Below are 25,999 nucleotides of genomic sequence, written 5' to 3' on the forward strand. Positions count from 1 at the left end.
GATACTTGTGATGCTTCATCATTGCATTAGTCCATAATTTTACATCATTCAGTAACATTTATGCTACTTTATGTTGAATGGGTTGCCGTATGCAAATGCTTAATGTGGACCTTGTCGAAAAACATAGCACATTTCTTTGGGAAATTACTGATTTTGTTTAGACATTTCTTCCATGTAACGCAAAAAAATGCTAACATTACCGAATTTTTAAGTGTACAGTTCACGAAAGATAAAATGTTCCCAAAGACATGCAGGTAGGATTAATGTGTACTCTGCAAATTCAGAGTATGACTTCTTCATACAATAATCCATTACAGTGTGAATGATACATTTATTTACTATGTTAGATTCTGCAAAGTATCTGATGTTCATAGCTGCAAGATGAAACGGAAGTTGATTTTTTCAGTTATGAACAATTACGTGAAACATCACACTAATTCGTAGCCCACAAATGACGTTTTCTCCTTGTGAATGTATTGTGCAATAAGGGAATTTTGTGGACGAAGTGCCGTGATGGAATGTTACTTGTGGTCACACAATTTGTTGATCAGCATTTTGAATTTGAAGTTTCCTGATACCAGTGAGGAAATATAAGCATGTAACGAGTCACTGTGAGCCAGTGGAACCAATTTCTCTTACTGTTAGTGGCTGTACACATAATCAGCGACTGACATCTACAAACATGATACCACTCTCTCAAATACCTGCTTTTAATGGTGGAAGAGTCTAAGCTCAACATGTTCATAGATTATCCCACTGTGCAATAAAGGTTTTCTTAAGGAGAAATAAAACTACAGTGAAGTGTTTATGTACCTTAGATGAAGGAGGCATACAGTCAATGACATCCAGGAGAGCAAACTTGACTGACATGCATATATATATATATATATATATATATATATATATATATATATATATATATATATATATATATAAAGTGATTATTAAATAATGAAAAACCCAGAACGTAATTTAACAATATTATGAGAAGGAAAGTTGCTACTCACCATATAGCTGAGATGCTGAGTCGCAATAAGCACAACAAAAAGTTTTGTTATGCCTATCTTCAACTCAGTGTCTCCACTATATGGTGAGTTGCAAGTTTCCTTGTCATAATATTGTAAAAGGAATTATTGATTTTCTTTGATAATAAATTCTGTAATGCCTGACATGCAACAGCCTTTTTGTTGTTGTCTATGAAATCTAATGCCACATGCTATCAGTATTGTAGTGAAATGATCCTCAAACAACATTTGTGACTGAAAGAAAACCGCACTGGCAGTTGTCACTGACTTTTCTTGTAAATTTCGCTGCTACTATCAATTAAAAATGATGTATCTGCTATGTAGAAGTCTAAAGTACTACAGTCTTTCACTAACCTTGGCACAACAGACTGGGCAACTGCCTGAAAAGTTGTCATCTATGTCTAACAATAATTATTTGATAACAATGTGAAGATCATTGTGTTGGGTCACACTACTAGAACCATATGCTAGTGGCCAGATCAACAATTGTTCACAATTAGATGAGTGAAAGTGGCTCGTTGTCATCAGATTCTGGAAGGACTCTGTGGCTACTTGTAGGAATGCTGACAGATATATCTTCGTGCATATACTCAGTACCGTAATGCCAGATAGTATTTGAAAATATCTCATGTTATTTTACTTATAGATTGTGTATTGTCAATATCACCAAGCACTAGAGAATATCTGACCAGAGCGATTTAAGCTTGATCTGGATGTTGGGAAAGTCAGAGTAAATTGTAAACTGACACACACTGAATAAATCTGAAATTTCAGAGTTCACATAACAGTACAGATTTGGATACATATTGCTGCCTCCAACTTAACATATCATAATGGCCTTAATTATCCAGTTACTGAAATAGCAGCATATAGAACTGTCTCTTTCCATATAGAAAAGAATGAGATTATTTCACCAAGCCTGAATTCAATTAGAAGCTTTCATACGCATTTGACAAGCATATGTAAATGACTGCAATAAGTAAATTTGACGAAAATGCAGGGCTATTTTTATTATTTCAGCAATCTACTGAAACACCTCAAACGTCCCTGTCATACATTCAAGTGACACATCAATCATGATTACAGTAGGACAGTGTTGAAATATTATCCCCTAAGACCTCTTTCTTGTCAGACTTATGTCTGACAGCAAAAAAGTCATGTGGGTGATTTTATGTAGATTTTAAAGCGACTGCTGCTCTCAAATGTCCTGTGAAACAAGTTGCTGCAATATGATGATTTTACAATGAAAGCTCTAATGACTAGATAGCTTAGTTCCTGATGACTCTTCCTGATTGTGTGGCAGCGGTCCATGAAACTTTCTCATTCCCAATGTTTCGTCCACAGTGGTACTTGACACCTTCAGATGTGCTGCTGATTAAACTGAGTCTTACTTTTGGTTGGCAAGATTCGCTACAACTGGACAAAATGTTAGGCTTTGAAAAGTTTCATGGACCACTGCCATACAACGTGGAACACTCACCAACAACTAATAAGCTGATTTTCCTGTATGAACACCCCAGATACATGGTTATTTGAAGGTGTACCATTTTGTGTCAATAACTTGTCATGAATGCCACAGGTCTACTGGTGTTAATCAGCGATTCATGCCAGGTGTTGTGCCTCATCCCTCCGACACCTGTATAACTTGCCACACATGCCACATCTGAAGGATTAGTTGCCAGTATGTATATGTAACTACTCCTTCAGGACACTGATGCCCTTGAATCTCTTATGGCAAACACTACAGCTATATGGGCATTATTGACTGTGCTTCTCTGAATGCCTCTTCAGGCAGCTTCTGTGTGTGAATGTCTTGCTGCAAATGCCACAGCTGTATGGGTGCTCGCCAGTGTGCAGCCGAAAATGTTGCTTCAGAGTGCTACGGAGTGTAAAAGACTTTTTGCAAATGTTACAGCTGTACGGCCGCTCACCAGTGTGCAACCCCAAATGCTGATTCAGTGTACTACTTTGAGTGAACGTCTTGTTACAAACGTCGCAGCTGTATGGGCGCTCACCTGTGTGCAATAATGAGTGATGCTTGAGTGTGCTACTTTGTGCAAATGTCTTATTGCAAACGCTACAGACGTATGGGCGCTCACCAGTGTGCACACTCATGTGCCGTCTCAGGTCACCATCTTTCCTGAATGATTTGCTGCATACGTTACAAGTGAAGGGACGCTCGCCTGTGTGCACCCGCAAATGATCCTTCAGGATGCTACTGGTTGTGAATCGCTTGTGGCACAAATCGCAGCTGTGGGGACTATCGTTAGCATGCAGCAGTGAATGCTGCTTCAGGTGAGTACTTTGTGTGAATGTCTTTTTGCAAATGTCACAGCTGAACGGGCGCTCGCCAGTGTGCAGCAATGAATGGTGCTTCAATGTGCTACTTTGTGAAAACGTCTTCTTGCAAATGCTACATCTGTATGGTCGTTCACCAGTGTGCACAGTCATATGTCTCCTCAGGTCACTATCCTTACTGAAAGATTTGCCACACACATCACAAGTGCAGGGACGGTCACCTGTGTGAACACGAACATGATCCTTCAGAATGCTGCTTCTCTTGAATCTCTTGTGACACAAGTCACAGCTGTACGGGCGCTCACCAGTGTGCAGGCGGAAGTGTGTCTTTAAAGAGTTACTCCTTGTGAATGTCTTGTGACACACATTACAGGAATGCGGAAATTCATGACTGTCCACGTGGTTTTGATCTTTCGGGTGCTGCCGCTGTGGGAACGTCTTTTTGCAGATAGCACCCTTGCCTGCTGCTCCAGGCAGGGTAACTTTGGTAACCAAACTGCCACTGGCACCAGTGCCTTTGTTGCCCTCCACGCCAACGGGGACAGTACTGCACAAAAAGTGGAAAAACAGTGTAAGAAAATTTTGTCTAACAGTACAATTATGGAAATGAACAAGAATTTTAACATATGGTAGAATCCGAAATACCCCGCAACATCTCAATGAATGCAATAAATCTGGCAAAGTCTACAAACTAGGGCGTAAATGAGGAGCACACCAGCTCGATATCACAGAACATTTCTGCATTGAAGGGGCTGTTACAAGTCTTGAAGTCGCATGAAGCATGATTGTTTGGTAACAAGAGTTTACAAATTGGTCGGTTTATCTCTGATTTTGATGTTCTAAAATTCACTGATATTGTTTTGTTAATCCATTTATTCAGTTGTCATTAGAACAACTTCATAATTAAAAACATTGAATAACATATTACACTTCACTTTTCATATGCAACATATATTGGAATGAAGTGTTCCCTTTGACAACAGTAGTTATGATCTGAAAATGCTCTTGTTAAGCTTAAAACCAATTAACGACCTAAATTAATGTGGTAGAAAACCCCGAGGTGGTTTTAATATATAACTGGTACTGTCATTGCAAAATGTAACAGCACAGAAAACTAAGTGAATAAATGTCACTGCCACATATACAAAATTCTCTGGGTGGGGTTAGAAAAGACAAATGAATACCGCATGCATTTATCTTCAAACATCCCCATTGTTCAAACACGCTAATGTCTTTGTACATGTTAAGGTACGGTTGTCATGGACAGCCTACCATAGAAAAATCACCAATGAGTGACTTTTCTTAGACTACTACAGGAGATACCGACTCAGTCGGGCAACAGTTAATAAAACTTTTACAGACTAAGAAAGGGTGGTGTAGTTCTTGCAGGAAAACAGTATTTAAATAAAGAAGGATGGACAGAGAAAGATTTATCAGATATTTTTTTGAAATTTTGCACATGCATTCGTGTTACTGTGAGGAACACTGACAGCTACATCAGTCTCACCTGAAGTTTCATAAGTTTCAAGAAAATTAAGTTAGACATTTCTTGCCTCATTTACAATCTAATTACAATTTTAATTGTTGACTGACTGATACATTTACTCATACAGAATGGTTCAATACCTAAATTATAAAATTAGTACTTGTACAGCTAAAATTCTGATTATACTACTACAGACAGTTCTGAATAAATTTTAAGATAGCATGTTTATTAGTTTTCGGTTCCTACAGGAAAATAGCGCAGTACAACGCGGATCATTCACTAGTGCACTTTATTCTGACACTGCTTCCTTCTATCAAATCTAAATTCACCTAAATTCCATACCCCAATCAATTATTTCAGCAAAGTACCTACTAATCCACTACTATCGAAGAATTAACAGAATTGAAACTAAAACAGTCATTACAGGCAGTCTTCCAGGTCAGCCCACACATTGCGATTGTTACTATGCTCTTTTGTAGTGTACATGGCTTCAATATGTTCGCTTATGTGTGATCCACGTGCAGAACATAGTACGCTTTTCTTTAACTGTTTCTCTTTCTCAAAACTGAGTTGAAAATTTGTCCATTATCTTTCAGTTTTCCCTATTTCTAAGTATGCCAAATAAATTAATAACTTGTAATTACTGTTTCTCAACGACATATGTTGTATGTGCATAGAGCATTTAAATAGTGTGTGATCAGTTTCTTCTGGTATCCCACAGTCATAACTATAAATCAAACTCTCACCAGTAAGAAAAGGTTATGAGGGATTGCATCTGCAAGCAGTGAAAAAGTTTTTTATTCCTCTCGTCCACAAAAAGTCTCTATTTTGTTATAGCTTAGATGTAGACGAACACATGGTATGTGCTTTACACTCTTGACGATATTCCCACAGTTGGAGTCAGACCTCTCCAGTTACACTTCAGAGTCCTAGTTTACTAAGTACTTGCAGATGTAACAAAAATCTTAACTACTGAAATACCTCTTCTTTTACCAATTATTTCATGATTGCTGCTCATTTTCTAGGTCGTCTGAATACAGACACATTATTACTATAAGTGTACATGTAAATTTTAGGGACAGTCATGACAAAATTCCACAACGTTGAGCCTATGAACCATGGCCCACCATTAACACACTGCTCTGCATCTACTCCCATTTTATGCACCCTATGGTGAAGTGCATATTGTGTCAGAAAAGGGTGGTTTTTTTGCACTCCATTCCAGTATCGAGCACCAAACGAATATCAGTTTAAATGTCTCCATGTGTGTTAAAATTTGGTGTAAACATGTTTTCCTTGTCCCTACAGGACTTACATATGATAGATATTGTAAATTTCTGGATTTCTCATTCACCATTGGTAACTGAAATACCTGAAAGTTGGTAAGAACTAGTTAGTGCCCGCACTCGACATGCTTGTATAGCTTAATAGACACTGTAACACTGGCCAGCCTGAGTGTAGCCTTTACGTGGTTTTCCTCGCTCATCTGGCAAGATGCTTGACTGGTCCCCAATCTTCGCCACACAAAACACAATAACAAGTTTTTCAGTATTTTCGTCGCAGTCTCCTGAGGTTTGAACAAAATCTGTCTCCATTCGTACTTCCCTTCCTTCTGCAAGTGCAATATCCCCTCTTGGTCTCATTTGGTATAGGTACCATACACTTCAACAATGTTCTAGTTGGGATCCATTGAGTGTTTTGTTAGAAATTTTCTTTGTAATATAAATGCATTTTCCCAGACTTCAAGCAGTGAACCAAATTCTGTCCACAACTTAACATATGAATGAGATAGTGTGATCTTTCCATTTCATATTCCCACAAATTATTACACCTACACATTTACATGAGTGATTGATTCGAATTGTGATGCATTAATATGGGCTATCAGTACACAATATTACATAATATTTGGGAATGCTTAGAATTCTGGCACTTTATTCTGAATGTTTCAGGAGTTGATCATTAGGATTTCAATAGTTTCATTTGTGAGGGGCATTTACACATATACTTCAGGGTCTATAGCTACCATGTGGACTGGATAGAGTCTCTAAATCTAAAATAAAACTTTGTATGCACCACAAACTCCTGGGTAGTGTCCCTGTGAGACATTTAGGAGTACCCTGTAGTTCTCGACCCTATGGCGAAAGTCTAGGAAGTAACAGCCTAGCTTGTAACATAACCTTCAAGGTATCTGTTTCAAGACTTTCACTCCACTCAGAGTAAGAGGTGATGATGAGTTCTGGATACAATCCTGAGTATTGTGTGCTTCAGTGAAGTTCTATGAGCAAGGCTGGTCTCCTCAACATTGTTTCAAGTCACCGGAATGATGTAGGTATGACCTACGATTCCAGACAGCACACACCATTCTTTCCATAATATGAACATGATTCCACCCTTATTCAACACTGGATGCCGGAATAGCTTCTTGGATGAAGCCTCCAGGCAGACACTGTAACTGCATATGTTGACCATTCTGTAACTTGCTGCCATTTCCCTAAAAAGTGACTGCCAGTTTTCGTTGTGTGTTCAAGATTCCAACGATTAACAGAACCCTAAAAGTTTACTCTTCTGTCGTCCTGGTGTGGGATACTGTGATCTTCCTAAAGGTAAAATGTATCACATCGAATCAGTTTCAGTTTTAGCGGGAGACAGCACCTCATACATGTTGGTAACTTGACTGTGCATAGGATTGTACTTGGATTCGCAGTAACTTTCAATTGTTCAACAGCACCAGATCGATTTCCATCTGCCTGAGAACAACAACTAGTCTGCAACTACAATGTCTTTTGGGAGTACTTAAGTTTAAAATAATTATCTCTCAGTATTAGTAAGTGTAACCTACTGTGTATAACAAAGCGAAAATCCCCATTAACGTACAAGTACGAAATAAATGCTCTTTCTTTGGAAGCGGTAACATCCGTCAAGTATCTGGGTGTGACTATTCGAAATAATCTCAAATGGAACAATGAGATTACACAAGTAACAGGTAAGGCGAACTCTAGATTACAGTTTATTGTTAGAATCCTGAAGCGATGCAGTCCTTCAACAAAGGAAATTGCTTACAATACGTTAGTTCGTCCAGTCTTAGAGTATTGTTCGTTTGTATCGGACCCTTACCAGTTGGGTCAGATTCAAGAGAAAGAGAAGGTCCAAAGACGAGCGGCAAGATTCATGACTGGTACATTTAGCCATCGCGATAGCGTTAAAATCTCATAGAAAGTTTGAAGTGGCACACACTTGAAGATAGACGGCGCGCTAAACAGTAGGGCTGCTCACTAAATTCCGAAATCCGATCTTCACCGAGGATGTAGACCATATATTACTACGACAAACTTTCAAATCGCGCAATGATCACAATTCAAAGATAAGGGAAATTAGAGCTCGTACTGAGGCGTTCAGAGAGTCGTTTTTCCCTCGCGCGATCCGCGAGTGGAACAGAGGGGGGGAATATGACTTTGGCGCGAATACTGCCCTCCGCGACACACCGCTTGGTGTCTAGCGGAGTATATATACATAAATGTAGAAGATACTCGGAACTTTGGATGTCGAAATTTTTTTGTCGAGTTTACACTATCCAACAGCCTTGTGTAACAAACTCGACATTAAAGGAAATTGAAAAGGAATGCTCACATTATTTACTGCAATTGTAATGGCAAACTAACTGGAAGTTGATACCACAATTGCATTGTGCACATAACACAATATTATGCCACAGAAGTTTCCTTTGTAGGAGCTTTGTTTTCGAATATTTTCTTAGAACAAGCTGGTCAAAAAGGAGATAACAGTGCGAAATATTGCAGTAACAATGTGTTTATTTACAGGGTAATTATGGGAAACAATTTTCCTAAGGTATTGCTGCCAAAATTTGTAGAACACGACTGCAACTCGTATCCGTCGATTTACTGCAAAATAAGTTATACGGGACACTCGTAAACTTCCGAAAACTATCAAAAACATACCTTGAATGGCGTGAAACACGCTATATTAAGGGGAATGATAGTCTGAATGAGGATGCTAATTGCCAAAATCTGTATAAAGCAAAAAGGTAAATTACAACTGACGACATAGTTCTACTTATTTTTTGCACAGCACTCGTAAACGTTATGAAACTCCTAATATATGACGACAGAGATAGTTTTACATGCTCTCGCTAGATAAAGCAGAGTCGTCGATAGCTGCATTGTCTTTGGCCACTGACGTCATTATAAGCTCCAGAATACTACACAAACACGATTTCAAAACGCTGACCCATGACACCTAAATATAAACATAAAACAGAAAATCCTGCAAATTCTTAACAATAAATATTGACGCTAACGAGAAAAATAGTGGAAATCAGCAGTTCTGGATGGGAAGAAACTAAAATAACAACTGGAGAAATACAACTGTAAAATATATAAAACGCCTCAACCTGAGAATCACAACACAATGGTTGGTTTAAGGGGATACGGAATCGGATTTTGGGTTAAAAAATCGAATTTTTTTTTATTGGCGTATTATATTCTGCCATGTTTCCTCTTTAAAATGATGTATCATACATAGCTCTACTACAATTATAACTATTTTATTTTTATATATTTGTGAGATCGGGTATTGCGCTTTAGTTATACACGTCTCTCGTGGCTGACCATGAACTTTTTGGCAGTACCTTTAAAGTGACATGAATTCAAATATCCGGGTTTCCAGCGACTATTTATACACTAGTTGCCCAAAAATGTTTCTCTCTGGTTTCCTCAAGTTACTCTTTGACTTTGTGGCGGGACTGTTTTGTAAACAGTGTGATATAAGAAAGTAGTTGTTGTTGAGTTATTTCGTATTTAGTGCTTCATTTTTCGCAGTGAAAATGCCTAGAGCTAAAGCAAAAGTATTTAAAAAGCGTGTGAACTGGCAAAAGAAAAGAAATAATGATTCATTAGCAAAGCAAAGCAGTTCATCATCATCACTGTTGGAAAATGTGAATCCACTTATTACTGATTTGCCGAACGAACTTACACCAAATGAAAACAGTGCTTCTCATAAAAAACTAAGAGATTTGGAAGAGAAATATAATTTACTTGATAGAGGGAATGAAGTTTTTGAACTCATTGATACGAATATATTGTGTGAAGCTCTTGAAAACAGTTTGTGCTGCAAAAAATGTCATGGAAACGTTTCTCTGAAAGTAGAATCCCATGTTGGCCTGGCTGCCCAGTTTAATTTAATATGCAGTGTTTGTAAATACAGCTGTAAGTTTCCAAGTTCGGTTTCAGTAACTGTAAATAATGGAAACAAGAAAACTGAACTTTATAGTGTAAATATTAGGTTAGTTTATGGATTGCGAGCAATTGGTAAGGGCAAAGCAGCTGGTGATATGCTATGTGGTGTTCTAAATCTTCCAAGTGCACCTTCAAAGTTTGAAGCTTACAATTATGTACTAGGATCTGCAGTTGAAGATGTAGCACAGAAGTCAATGCAGGTTGCTGTGGAAGAAGCAGTGGAAGAAAATGACGGCAGTCGTGACCTCACAGTGGCGTTTGATGGCACGTGGCAGAAAAGGGGCCACACCTCCAACAATGGTGTTGTAACAGCAACTAGTGTTGATACTGGCAAGGTTATTGATGTTGCAATAATGTCTAAATACTGTAGGTGCACAGGCAGGCTGAAAAATGAACACAGTGATGACTGTATTGCTAATTATTATGGTAGTAGTGGTGGCATGGAGGTTGCTGGGGTGAAGAAAATTTTTCATCGCTCTTCACAGTGGTATAATGTTCGCTATGTCAAATATCTGGGAGATGGTGACTCTAAAGCATTCAAAGAAGTTTTGGAAAGCAAACCATATGGGAACAGTGTAAATATAAGCAAACTTGAATGTATAGGACATGTGCAGAAGAGAATGGGTGCCAGGCTGAGAAGGTTAAAATCAGTTATGAAAGGGAAAAAACTAGATGATGGGAAAACCTTGGATGGCAGAGGAAGATTGACTGATTCCATAATAGACCACATTCAGAACTGCTATGGCCTTGCAATCAGGCAAAATACAGGCAATCTTGAAGAAATGAGGAGAGCTATATGGGCTTTATATTTCCACACCGCATCCACGGATGAGCATCCACAACATGGTTTGTGCCCCAAAAGTGAAAACAGCTGGTGTAAATACAATAGGGGACTAACAACAGGAGAGAAATACATTCACCACCACAGTCTACCATCAGCCATCATGGCAGAAATAAAGCTCATTTTCAGAGATCTGGCTGACAGAAGTCTTCTGATGAAATGTCTTCACGGAAAAACGCAGAGCCCCAACGAGTGCTTGAATAGTGTGATATGGCATCGTCTCCCAAAAACAGTGTTTGTCAGAATTAATACACTACATTTTGGTGTGTATGATGCTGTGGCAACCTTCAATCTTGGAAATATAACTAAATGCCAGGTCCTTCAAAAGTTGGGTATGTGTGTTGGTTCCCGTACGGTACGTGCTATGTTCTTTTTAGATCAGCACAGACTAAGGCATGCTGATAATATAATCAAGACATTAGTGAAAAAAGCAAGACAGGTGCAGAGGGGTGCCAAAAGAAGACTTGAAGATGATTATGAAGACTGTGAAGGGGGTATTAGCTACGGATCAGGAATGTTTTAATCTTCTTTCTCCGTTTCCCGTAAGTTTACTTTTTACTTCATCTAGGAACATTATCTCAGGTACTGGTCAACCTAGAAGTCTGAAATTTTTATGACGTAGTGACATAGGTCCCTATTACATACTGAAACAACGATTTTTTAATTACTTGATTTACAAAAGACTTAGGGGTGATAGTCTAGTAAAAAGCGATGGAAAAAATTTACTTAAAAATAAATGTACAATATCTCTGTAAGAAAATACTTTGACAATAAACTGTTGTTTCAGTATTGTTGTAACATATGAATGCACATACAGTAAAATTTTTACCTCTCTGTCTCCAGTAGTTTGTGAGAAAATGTTCCCTATAGTAGGCATATATTAACATTGCGGGGATAGGTGATTCCATATCCCCTTAAAAGATATAAAAACCTCAACATTAGCATGAACCAACAATAACGGGCATTGAAGATATCACTTGACCAGTACAGCTCAGCATAAGAGATCGATACTAATACTAAATGGCACACACCCAACAGCAATACAGAAAGCCAACAAAAGGTATCTATACAAATAGCGAAAAATCACGGCAATTAACGAAACGCGATATCGATACAGCTCAACTGAAAAGACAGATAGCAATACAGACAGCAAAAAACGTATATCAGTTAAGGAAGTCAAAAGGTGATACCAATACACATAGCGAAAATCGCGAGAACTATCGGAACATGGTGTCGAAATCATTAGATTAGCTATATATCCCAAGTTAACTAGCTGATACCAATACTATAAGTCAAAAACGGATGGAAATACAAAAACTAAATGGCGATACCAAAACACACAGTAAAAAACTGCAAAAACTAACGAAAGGGGATGTCGAAAACATCACTGACCTATATAGCGCAACGTAAGCACCAATGTCAATATAAACAGATAATAACCGAAAACAGTTTAAAAAAAAGCCAAAAAGCTAAAATAGCTAAAAATCGCAGCTGTCTACAAAATGCGGTGTGTAAGTAAAACAAGTTTTAACAGGTTAACATCACTGTAACACACAATCTGAGACTCAACATCTTAAAGCAAGTAGAACATCAGGCAACAATTCTGTATTTGGAAGATGATTCCAAGTACATGTAAACTGTAGCCAGTGTTTTCGCTGGCTGCAAAGACAACCAAAGATATTGTATAATCCCTGACCGATGAATGACGTCACTCACACCAGTAGTACTAGAGCATGCCTCAAGTCGGATGGGTGTTATCGAAGGCTCCAGTTGACCTATCTCACTTGTCCACAAAAAACTGGATATCTGCTTACAAATATACACAGATACTGCACATAACTGATTAAGTCACACCCTTTGCGGCGGAATGCCAAATCATCGCAACTGAGAGTAGCGAAATCCACGAAACCCTATCAGAGGAAGTTCTCACTTGATGGCTTTGACAACGTAGTAACCATTTTAGTTATGAATTACTAACTGAGAAAGCCTTTCAGCCCAATAGTCGTAAGGTTTTTTCTAATGTTAATATTATTGTTTTACTCGGTTTCTCAATATTTGACGAAGAATAAAGATTATTTTCTGTTTTCGATAGTTGGTTCTGTACACAATAAGCGCACAGTTTCATTTTTATGGATGTTTAGGTCATTTGTTTAGGTCATATGTTGAAAAAGTAAGAAGACACATGCAGAATCTTATAAAAGACGTGTCCAGTATGATGAATTTTAAAGCAATTTTTTTAATTTTTTACATCCCTGTTTATAGCATTTTGCATTTTGTGTGAAATAAAAGAATTACAAATACTATACACAAAAACAAAATGCAGTATGTGTTTTGCCCTGATATATGAAACATTTTTTTTCCTTTTTAGCCTGGTCATTCACAATTGAGTTGCAGTAACGGTGAGTTATATTAAAAAGTAATTGACGTTAATCATTAACGCTTCAACAATGTGTACCAGTGAATAGTGTGCTAACAGTCATAATAAATACGATTTTAATTGTAAATTTGACAAACATATACACGAATGTTGAACCCTTTTGTTACGAATTTTCAGAGATAGCAACTTTTCTTAACATAAAACACATGAAATAATACATAATAATCAAAACCTGAGTTAGATGCCAACAGCAGATCATTGTGGAAATAAAAGGTGAACCAAACATTCTGACATTAATTAAAATGTACTTCACCAACAACATGTACAGTAGTATATATTTGGAAAATCTTTTTATAAAATCTATAAAGGGAAAAAGACAGACTTCTACAAAGTTATAGCACTCTTCATTTTGGAAAACATATACCACTATTTGAAAGTTAATTACGCTGATTATGATATAAGAACATCACAACCAACGCACACTACTGGTTCTTGTCGATGGGGACCATGACTAAGTGAATTTACAACCAAAGAATGATTTCAGGCAATTGTCTAGAGTCAGTCTTCACACAACAACTATTTCTATGTTTGCTGTTTCCTCTTCAGAATTGTAACTATGCTATTTTGCAACATAAATTGCCTAGTTTGTTATTCGTTAATGTATGATTAAATTGTGCAGCATGCCACGTTTGAGTAGTTCTCTTTAATATGTGTTTCTAATTTTTATAACTTCCCAGTACCTACACGAAATAAAGGCTAACCATATAAGTATTGTTTCACACTGAGACAATTTCTTTCTACACAGACATTCAAATAGGAGAGAGATAGTACATATGTACTGCCTACTTAGCAAAATGTGATGTGGAACTTGAGGGTTGGGGAAAAGGACTTAAAATGACTAACAGTCAAAAATAAGCTAATAGCACGAACAATAAATATATTATAACCTGTTTGGACCATGTTTTTTTCTTAAAACATGCTGAAACTGTGAAGCCACCCACCCCCCCCTCGACAACAACAACAAAATTCTAAAATAAAATCACACAATGTTTTCTGCTTGGTGTTTGAGGCTACTGACTAATTTAAGAAATCACTTGAAGGACTGCCCACTACACACACCCATAATCAGTTTCTGGTATTTTCTATGGCCTTTATTGTTGTGGTACATATTGTTCTAGGGAGATAATGTTATTTCTCGAGCTATAGAATCTTATGATCAGTAAAAGTTTATATTTTTAAAACTAGTTGTAGTGTGATCAGTTAAACTATATTTCATCAGTCATGTAGCAGCTTTTATCTGAAAATAGAAGGTTGTTTACTATGAGAGATGTGATATTTATAAGTTTTTTAATGTTGTAAGAGCGTTATCTGTCTTTAAAATGGAAATTACTAGATTACTGGTTCCCCATAACATTTCTATTTCATCTGATTTCTCTTGCTGATTGTTTGCGTGTAGTAGAGTAATGTTGTAACAGATAGAACATCAAATACAGTAATGAAAAATTTTCCTCAAGTGCACCAGTTTTAAGTTTTCATAGAACTGCAGAACACTTCTTCACTTTCGGAAAAATCTTATTTTTATGTAGTAATTTTTGTAATTTCAAGAAGATAATGCAGACACAAAAACTGAATGCAGTCATTTAAAAATAGAATAGGAAAATATATAAAACTTCCTCTACATGGCTTCCTAGATGCGAAATACTCAAAAGTGTCCAAGCTACAACACTCTCCCTTACACCATCTGTAATTCTGTCTGGTAGTCACATACTTTGTCACACATCAACACCTCATCAATCTGAAAGAGGTAGGACCATAGCCAGTGGGACAGTATCATTCCATTTAGTGACTGACAGTGCCTAGTTTTCGACATGATTTGGACGAATGCTAACAAATGAAATGTTTGTTTGGAAATACAGTATTATCCATTTGGTGAAGGACGCGACAATAATCTAAAATCACATTTTTCCTCCAGTTTACGTTAAATATTTACCGCCCTAGCACAAATATCATATACTCCAACTCCCTCTGCTTTTATCAACAGTTCAATGCCTTTTTTCAGGTGTCTCTGCTGTGGAATGTTTCAAAGAACTCGGTCTGTCAGCCTGTACAGTACAACTGTATTCGAGTACTGTTGCAAGAAGAGTTATTACTTTGTATCACCTGGTGACACAAGCTTATGTATTCTTAAATACGAATGTTGCTCTTTATCTACAGTGTGGTCTAACAGAAGCCCAGAAATATCTTCTCCTAACGTCTGTAACTAGTAGGCTAGCCTTTCTAGAGTGTAGTGGTTGAAGTGTCATACTCAACAGTTGCGGTTTATGTTCTAGTCTGTTCCCTATAATGATGAAATTTCTTCTCTCATGCAAAAGGAAGGTTCTCATAAAACAATGATATCAACATATTTTAAAGAGATTTATAGATTCTTTGCACAAGACATTGAGGACATTAATAAATTTCACAATTTCGAGCTTTCCATATACACTACTGCCCATTAAAATGGCTACACGAAGAAGAAATGCAGAAGATAGACGGGTATTCAATGGACAAATATATTACACTAGAATTGATATGTGATTACATTTTCACGCAATTTGGGCACATAGATCCTGAGAAATCAGTACCCAGAACAACCACCTCTGGCCGTAATAACGGCCTTGATACGCCTGGGCATTGAGTCAAACAGAGCTTGGAATGCGTGCACAGGTACAGCTGCCCATGCTGCTTCAACACAATACCACAGTTCATCAAGAGTAGCGACTGGCGTATTGTGACGAGCCAGTTGCTCGGCCACCATTGACCAGACGTTTTCAATTGGTGAGAGATATGGAGAATGTGCTAGCCAGGGCAGCAGTCGAACATTTTCTGTATCCAGAAACGCCCATACAGGACCTGCAACATGTTGTCGTGCATTATCCTGCTGAAATGTAGGGTTCTGCAGGGATTGAATGAAGGGTAGAGCCACGGATAGTAACACATCTGAAATGTAACGTCCACTGTTCAAAATGCCATCAATGCGAACAAGAGGTGACCGAGACGTGTAACCAATGCCACCCCATACCATCACGTCGGGTGATACGCCAGTATGGCGATGACGAACACACGCTTCCAATGTGTGTTCACTGCGATGTCGCCAAACACGGATGCGACCATCATGATGCTGTAAACAGAACCTGGATTCATCCAAAAGCATGACGTTTTGCCATTCGTGTACCCAGGTTCGTCATTGAGTACACTATCACAGGCACTCCTGTCTGTGATGCAGCGTCAAGGGTAACCATAGGCATGGTCTCCAAGCTGAAAGTCCATGCTGCTGCAAACGTCGTCGAACTGTTCGCGCAGATGTTTGTTGTCTTGCAAACGTCCCCATCTGTTGTCTCAGGGATCGAGACGTGGCTGCACGATCCGTTACAGCCATGCGGATAAGATGCCTGTCATCTCCACTGTTAGTGATATGAGGCCGTTGGGATCCAGCATGGCATTCCGTATTACCCTCCTGAACCCACCGAATCCATATTCCGCTAACAGTCATTGGATCTAGACCAACGCGAGCAGCAATGTCGCGATACGATAAACCGCAATCGCGATAGGCTATAATCCGACCTTTATCAAAGTGGGAAACGTGATGGTACGCATTTCTCCTCCTTACACGAGGCATCACAACAACGTTTCACCAGGCAACGCCGGTCAACTGCTGTTTGTGTATCAGAAATCGGTAGAAACTTTCCTCATGTCAGCACGCTGTAGGTTTCGCCACCGGCGCCAACCTTGTGTGAATGCTCTGACAAGCTAATCATTTACATATCACAGCATCTTCTTCATGTCGGTTAAATTTCGCGTCTGTAGCACGTCATCTTCGTGGTGTAGCAATTTTAATGGCCAGTAGTGTAACTTGGGAAGCAATGCATTATAGTGTACACCTTCCAATGCATGCATGCTAGTGTTGGAAATGTGTGTGCACGTGTAAAGTTGAACAGAAAAAGGCATCGTCTGGATGGATCTCTATCTGCCTGGGCAAAACCAATGTTCACTATCACAAATTCCTCTTGACCCACAAGGACGTAATTTGAAAACGTGCAGCATCTTCATTCCTTCAGAACGTTCTGCTACAACGATTCTGCATTGCAGGTGTTACGTCTCAATACGTACATCTGCGCTGTTTTATTTGAATGGAAGAGGAGTTTTTCGAAGCCGCTTATCATCACTGAAAAGGTGCATTAACAGAAAAAAATCTCAAATACCAAGGAGTTGTGTGACATAAATGAGAGCTGGTAGTTGTGTCCCTAGATCTGAAACATGATGTCTATTCAAACTTCGCACCAGTCGTATAAGAGTTGTGCTACTATGCGAATGCACCTACATCTACATATACATACATACTCCGCAAGCCACTGCATGGTGCGGTATGCTGTACCACTACTAGTTGTTTCCCTTGCTGTTCCACTCACATATGGAGTCAGGTAAAAATGACTCTCTATATGGCTCCATATGAGCCCTAATTTGTCATATCTTTCCTTCGTGGTCCTTACACACAGTGTGTGTTGGCGGCAGAAGGATAATTCTACAGTCAGGAGCGTCATCTTCCCTCCAAGAATTCCCACTTGAGTTCACGAAGCATATCCGTAACACATGCAAGCTGATAGAGCCTAATGGTAACAAATATAGCAGCTCGCCTCTGAACTGCTTCAATGTCTTCTTTCAATCCCACCTGGTGCAGATCCCAAACAAGCAGTACTCAAGAATAGATCGCACTAGCGCCCTATATATGGTCTCCTTAACAGATGTACCACACTTTCCTCAAATTCCCTCAATAAACCAATAAATCGATTATTTGCCTTCCCTACCATAGTCTTCAAATGCTCGTTCCATTTCATATTGCTTTGCAGCGTTACATCCAGATGTTTAAATTACGTGAATGTGTCAAGTAGAACCATACTAAAGCTATAGCTGACCATTTTGGGTTTGATTTAAATACATGTTGTAAAAGTCGTTAGCGTTACTCACATTTGAGATCAGAGGTGGTGAGTTGATGTTAATCACGAATGCCTTTACCGCGACAAATACAGTACTATCAAGACCTCACCAAGTTTGAATGTCTGCCCCCAGTAGCCGAGTGGTCAGTGCGACAAAATGTCAATCCTAAGGGCCTGGGTTCGATTCCCGACAGGGTCAGAGATTTTCTCCACTCAGGGACTGGATGTTGTGTTGTCCTCATCATCATCATTTCATCCCCATCAACGCGCAAGTCGTTGAAGTGGCGGCAAATCGAAAGGCTTGCATCCGGTGAATGGTTTACTCGATGGGAGGCCCTAGTCACACGACATTTACTTTTACCTAGTTTGAATAACATAATCTAATAGGGCTAATAGAAGCTGAATGTTCACTTTACGACACTGAAAAAAAAACTTAGCAGGAATGTAACCACTGTAGATGACTTTTGGTACAGATGGTCGCGAGAATGTACGGTCACGAGAAGTCTGGGTTCCAAATGACCACATGGCATTGTCAAGAGTGAAGACCATAGTGTTTGACATATGGCTTTGGCACATTGCATTGCATCTACAGCTGCAATTTGAGCAGCAGTTGGCACCACAGTGTCACAACGAAATGTTACAAATTGGTTATTTTGAGGAGAGTTCCAAGCCATACGGTCTATAGCGTGCATTCCACTGACGTCAATCCACTACCATTTGCAACTTGGAAGGCTGCTTGGTTTGTAGATTAAAGGAACTAGACTGTAAGGTTATTAGTCTCTTTTTCCTTAGTCACACAGATCTAGGATTAAAACCATACTCCAAAGGAATTCTATCGCCTGAATTCCGGGAAAAGAATAAAATGCGTAAAACTGTGTGTTTAGCCACATCTAAAGGAGAAAACGAAAGTGTCAAGCCAAAATTGAAAACATTAAGTAAAAGGAAAAAAGCGGTAGCAGCTGTTAAAACAATATAGCAGACGGCCTTGGCTGGCTGATCACAAGAATAAAAAAAGGATGAGCCAGTCACTCTGCAACACTAAAATCTCCAGCAAAAAAAAAAAAAAAAAAAAAAAAAAAAAATAAGGCAAGTGAAACACAGATGCTGAAAAGACGAACACCAAGTCGAACAGACAGCACCAGTGGGAGGGAGAAAGAGTTAAATTCAGGTGGACTGTGGGCCTGAAAGATGACGCTGAGACGACCACCCTTAAATAGAATGACAAAAAACCCCTTCACGGTAAAAAACTTAAAACTAGATCAGCTGTTGAGGCATTGTCACCTAACACCATAGGTAGTGGGTCAGGAAGGTTGAAAGTCCGTCTCAGGGTGGCTAGATTGGGACAGTCCATCAAAATGTGGACTACTGTCAATCGAGAACCACAGCAACAGTGGAGTGGGTCGTCGTGACAGAGGAGATGACTGTGAGTCATCCAAGTATGGCTGATGCAGAACCCGCAAAGGACAATGGATTCCCTGCAAGTGGCTCACACGGATATCGCCCAAACATTTGTTGTCTGCTTTATAGCATGTAATTTATTGGGTGCAGTTAGGATGTACTATTCAGTATTCCAGATCCCGAAAACTTTGTGGCATAATGCTGATGAAAGATCAGATTCCGGTTTGCCGATCTCCAGCCTCGGTTTACGGGTAGCCTCTTTGGCTAGCCTGTTAGCAAGTTCATTTCCCGGGATTCCGACGTGTCCCAGGATCCATATGAAGACCACTGACTGTCCACACCGTTCAAGGATGTAAACAGACTCTAGGATGGCCTTACCAGAGTATGGCGAGGATAACACTAATCGAGAGGTTGTAAGGTGCTGAAGGAGTCGCTACAAATGAGGAAGGACTCCGTGGGGCAGGAATGGGTATGCTCTAGAGCCTGAGAGATGGTTACCAGCTCTGCAGTGGAAACACTGCAGCCATGTCACTATTTCCTGAATGAGCATAACTGAACCCAATGTCACAATCAACCATGGAGCCATCTGTGTAAACTATCTCTGAATCCTGAGACATGTCATGAATAGAGACAAATAGGTGACAGAGTGCCGATGATGAACTAAATCTTTTGGGACGTGACAGGTCCAGACGAAGCTGTGGCCGAGATAGACCCCATGGAGGTGTGCATGAGTGGACACAGAGGAGAAGTGGTAGAGGGAAAGAGTTCAGTGAGAGGGGATACAGGGACTGCATTCGAATCCCCAATCTGGGATGCCACTGTGTGAAATGGATCGCCATGTTAGAGAAAAGGAGATGGTGATTCAGATGTCTAAGCAAGCTGTAACGTGTGTGGTATACCTGGCAAGCAGTTGTCGCCTGATCTGCAATGTAGGAGCTACAGCTTCCACGAGTTATGCTGTTCACAGGGCTCAAATGGAGAGCTCCCATCGCGTCGAAATCCACAGTGGTGTAGAGGGCTCAGCATCCGCAATGCTGAGGTCGATGCTGAACCATACACCAGGCTCCCATAGTCAAGACAGGACTGTACAATGGCTTTGTACAACTGCATCAGTATAGGGCAGTCTGCATACCAATTGGTGTGGCTCAGGCAACGATGAATGTTAAGATACGGCCAGCACTTCTGCTTAAGCTGACGAAGATGGGGAAGCTAAGTTAAACAGGCGTCGAAAATCAGACCTAAAAAGTTATAAGAGTCAAGTACATTAAGGAGAAGGTCATCAAAATAAAATCGTGAGTGTGAGTGAACTCTATGACGGCGACAGAAGTGAGAGACGCAAGTCTTGGCTGCTGAAAAATGAAAGGCATGGGTGAGAGCTCGTGAATGCGCCTTTTGTATGGTTCCCTGCAGTAGATTTTCAGCAACACTAATAGTAGATCAGTGAAAGGAAATCCAAACGTCGTCGGCATATAAGAAGGCTGATACTGCAGAACCCACAGCAGCTGCAAGACTTTTAATGGCCGCTAAAAAGAGAGGGACACTCAATACAAATCCCTGCAGAATTCCATTCTCCTCGATATGGCGGGAACTGTAGGAAGCTGATTCGAACTCTGAAGGTGCACAGCGACAAAAAACTATGTTTAAAAATCGGGAGCAGGCCCTGGAGACCCCATTCACATAATGTTGCAAGGATGTGTGTCACCAAGTGGTGTCATAGGCATCCAATCGGGAGCAGGCCCTGGAGACCCCATTCACATAATGTTGCAAGGATGTGTGTCACCAAGTGGTGTCATAGGCATCCATCATGTCAAAAAAGGCAGCAATAAGGCGATGACGGTGGGAAAGGCCATTCGAATGACAGACTCTAGATATACCAAGTTGACAGTAGTGGAGCGAAAACCGCCCTGGGACAGAGCCAGAAGGCCCTGAGACTCATGGAGTCAACATAACTGCTCGCTCACCATACGTTTGAGGAGCTTACACAGAACGTTGGTAAGGCTAAGAAGACGATATCTATCCAAATCTAGAGGGGTTTACCAGGTTTTAGCTCTGGAACGATGATACTTTCTCGCCATTGTGATGGGAATTTGCTATCACTCCAGATCTAGTTGAAGACAACAAGAAGATAGCCCTGGTAACGCACTAATGGTTAATCATTTGGTGATGAATGTGACTTGATCCAGGGGTTATGTTGGGACAACGTGTAAGGGCACTGAGAAATTTCCACTCACTGAATGGAGCATTATACGGCTGAGGGTGTTGTGTAGTAAAAGAAAGGTACAATTCCACCCAGTGTTTTATGGTATGAGAGGTGGGATGGTAATTCTCAGACACAGAGTTTCGAGCATAACGCTCAGCAGACCGCTCTGCGATTGCATCTGGGATGTTACATACAGCACCATGTGTGGAAATGCCAGGCATACCTGCAGGGGTCTGACATCTATAAAGCCATGTGATCTTAATGGAGACCTGGGAAGGAGAGGTTCGGATTTCAATGGTGGATATGTACTCTTTCCAGCACTCCCGCTTCTGTCTCTTAATTAGCTGACAGACCTGGGTGTGAAGACATTTGAAGACAATGAGGTGCTCCATTGAGGGAGCTGCTTATGATGTTGGAGGGCCTGCCTACGATCTCTAATTGCAACAGCGATTTCTGGCCACCACCAAGGCACTGAGGGCAACCTGAGGAACAATGGACTGTCAATTCAGCTGCAGAAGCAATGACTGAGCTGCAGAATCAATGGTTGTAGTAACATTCAGAATCATCACATCGTCGCTGCCACGTAATGGAGATCCAACGGTGGTAGTGGAGGCTAAAGCAAACCAGTCAGCCTTAGTAAGAGCCAATTTTCACAAATGTCCTGGTGGGAAATTCTGGGTGAGAGACAAGAAGGGTGGAAAGTCTTCACAGCCACACAGTGAGCTCTCCAGTATATATATGGTAGAAGGCCAGGACTGCAAACTGAGACATCAATGGTCGAGTATGTGCCATATGCCACATTGAACTAAGTGCAGGCACCTGCATTTAGAAGGCAAGGGTCGAGCTTAGTTAGTAGATTCTCGACATCTTTATCATGGCCAGTAATATTGGTTCCACTCCCCATAAACACTCATGGGCATTGAAATTACCCGAAACTAGAAAAGTTGGGAGAGTTGAGAAATTAGTGAAACCAGTACATTTCGTGGTACTTCACCATCTCGATGAAGGTAGACGTTGCAGACGGCAATTGCCTGTGTTGTGCTCATCCTGATAGCCATAGCTTCTAAAGTTGTATGAAGGGGTGCAGGCTCGCTACAGACAAAGGTAAGGACATAATTCATACTCCACATGACACCCTGTTACATTCATTACGATTTTTGTAATAACCCCAATAGCCGCGAATGGCGGGGGTCCACATTGCCGGAAACCACGTTTCATGAAAGGCAATACTGAAAGTGGACGAATGCTATGGGTTGTCATAGCCAGGTAGGGGAAGAAACCACCATAATTCCACTGGAGGATGACCCTTTCTGCAGTCTGGGAAGGCACAAAGGGATGGAGGAGGCATCTCAGGGTTATACAATGCCACTGGTTGAGTGCTTGTATCTATTACCATTGCTTTGGGGATGTCGGCGAAATCGAGGTCCTCAGGGGATGCTGGAATTTCCAAATAGTACTCAGATGTGGAACCTGTAGGGAGTGATGACTTGGGGGCCATCAGAGTTTCTCGTTTCTTAACAGTCTTGTTCTTTGTCTGCCCTCTCACTGTTCTTCTCTAATGTAGCTTCAGGGACAGATTAAGAGTATGAAGCCCTTCGAGCAGCAGCTCAGTCAGCCACTGGTTGGTGACCACTTTGTCATGGGTGGAGACCTTGGAAGGTAGAGTCCCAAGGGACCCCTTCTGTGTGAGAGAAGCTGGAGGAGGCTGTTGCTTCTCCAGCTGGGGGATGGGAACGGATGTCCGCAGCATTTGGGGAAGCAATGTCCCAAAGCTGGAGCTTTGGAAGCAATGGACGAAGAAGTACCACCAACTATCAAGGTGGGGGATGTTGTCAGGCGGCCCTGAAGGCCTGCTGCAGGAGGCATAGATGAAGGGGCTACCATTGCCAGCAAAGACGACGTCGTTGTAGCTGGAGCATAGGATGATATCAATTGAATGGGGTTCAAATGGCCATATTTCCTTTTAGCCTCTTGGGAAGTCAGCCTGTCCTGGATCTTGTATTCCATAATCTTCCTCTCCTTATGAACAACAATGCAGTCCAGCGAGCAGGAGGAGTGGTGCTCTTCACAGTTGACACAGGTGGGAGGAGGAGCACATGGATTATTCGGATGCAATGGACGTTTGCAATCCCTACCTGTGGCTCTGGAATTGCACTGGGAAGACATGTGCTCGAATTTCCAACACTTAAAACACTGTATAGGGGGAGGGACGTATTGTTTGCAGCAGAACCGATGGGGAACAATCACCCTCAAGAGCTGAGATGAAGCAACTGGTAGCAACCCTATTATCTTTTAGTCTCCTATAGACGTGCTGGATGTAGTGAACACCACGTCATTCCAATCAGGGGCTCTCCCAATGGGCGCCAACCAGCCACAGCAGTAGCCACCTGGTACCCAAAGAAGATGAGTATCTTCTCCTCGCCATAAGTGGGGAGTTTGTAGATCAGCAGTACGATCCCCATGTTGTCAAGGGGCTACAACCAAGAGGGTACATGACGACACTCTCAAGACAGACTGGCTACTGCACTGAATATTGGGTGCAGAAAGATCCATTATTATTAGGAGATGACGGTGCACAAAGGATGTAAAATATGCACACCATAATACGGATGCAATGGACGTTTGCAATCCCTACCTGTGGCCCAAAAGGCTAAATTACAGATGAAATAACATTTCCATTAGAATAACAGGTGCAGAAGGTCTAAGCGCACAACGGATACATGATGCACCCTGTAAGATGTCCTTTCCCAAATGACCCACACTTATGTAGAATTTTGAAACATGGAGGTCAAATCCTAAAAGGGGACCATAACCGATTAGGCTGGAAACTAGGAGACTCCTTTTAGTCGCCTCTTATGACAGGCAGAAATACCGCAAGTCTATTCTAGCCCCAAACACATGTGGGGTATTTGCGACTTCCATGGTGTCAAGTGAGAGCTAAGGGGATGGAAGGTAGAGGTCTGTTTCCTTTTATGATCAAAGTCGGTTCTTTCTTGGTGTTGGTGCCAGTGATTGCTGTATGTTGGTTGGGAGGAGGCCAGAGTGTGTGCAACCAATCTGTCTGCATGTGAGACACACTGGATCTAAACCGGGAGTTATGTTCTGAGGTGCAATTTAGTATGACAGCAGAAGCACTCTCGTGGTTATCCTACACACTGACGGCCAATGTTTACATCGGTCTGATGATTCGACCTCTTCTGCTGCGATTCATGAACAGCTTCTGAGACACTGTTTTCCAACAGGATAACGCATGCCAAACAACCGCTGTGGTAACCCAACATGCTCCACAGAGTATCGACATGTTGCCTTGGCCTGGTCGATCGTCATATTTATTTCTGATAGAATATATATCGGAAATCAGAGGACGACACTTCCAGCATCACCTATAATCATCATTAACCATCCCTCTATCAAGTGACGAACTGCAAGAGGCATGAGACTCCATCGCACAAACTAACATCCAGCACCTGTATAACACAGTAAAAGAACATTTGCAAGCTTGCTTTCAACATTCTGGTAGTTACGCCGGTTATTAGTGTCTCATCACTTCACATTTACAATGGCTTATCTCGCACTTACATTAACCTGTGATCTTGCAATGTTAATCAGATAAATATGTTACTTATACAAATGCATTAATGAAATTGCATTATTGTATATTAATTATTTTTTGGTGTTGCGATTTTTTCTCCTTCAGTGTATTCACTAACAAGACACAAACCTGACGCTGTCCATAAAACTAAGAGATACGTATACATATTTTATGTAAAGGTTCATAATAAGAAAAAGTCTTGTGTTTATTTTCCGACGTAGATTGACAGTTTTGTTAAGATTTCTGTCCACTGGAGCAACATTCCAGACGTTGAGCTTTGCAATAAGAATTGCAGAAAATGAATTATTCATAGTAAATAATATCGACTACTGTTAGTAATAACCTACTACATTAAGAAGAGAGACCGACGATCTTCTAGAACAATAGAGTTAAAAAAAAATTTGAAAGAGGTGGACGCAAACTTCCTAGCTCTCATTTCACAGCTCATGGCGCTATCAACTTTTTTTCTACAAAAATAGTAACAAAAGTGACTAGCTTACAATGAAATGACATAAATAAAGGTGTCAGCTATTTACAGTCATCAATTACAGCAT

General features: G+C 40.5%; 1 protein-coding gene across 1 annotated transcript in view; it reads right to left on the reverse strand.

The window, feature by feature from the left end:
* Positions 1–965: 965 nt before the first annotated feature.
* Positions 966–25,999, reverse strand: part of LOC126424633 (zinc finger protein 271-like) — a 32,055-nt gene continuing 7,021 nt past the window's right edge. Inside the window, 3 exon segments of the mRNA XM_050087367.1 lie at positions 966–3,870; positions 8,951–9,066; positions 19,663–19,697. Of these exon segments, the coding sequence (XP_049943324.1) occupies positions 2,784–3,870; positions 8,951–9,066; positions 19,663–19,697 (1,238 nt within the window). The 3' untranslated portion in view covers positions 966–2,783.

The sequence above is a fragment of the Schistocerca serialis genome, chromosome 10, assembly GCF_023864345.2.
Source record: "Schistocerca serialis cubense isolate TAMUIC-IGC-003099 chromosome 10, iqSchSeri2.2, whole genome shotgun sequence".
Taxonomy (NCBI): Eukaryota; Metazoa; Arthropoda; class Insecta; order Orthoptera; family Acrididae; genus Schistocerca; species Schistocerca serialis.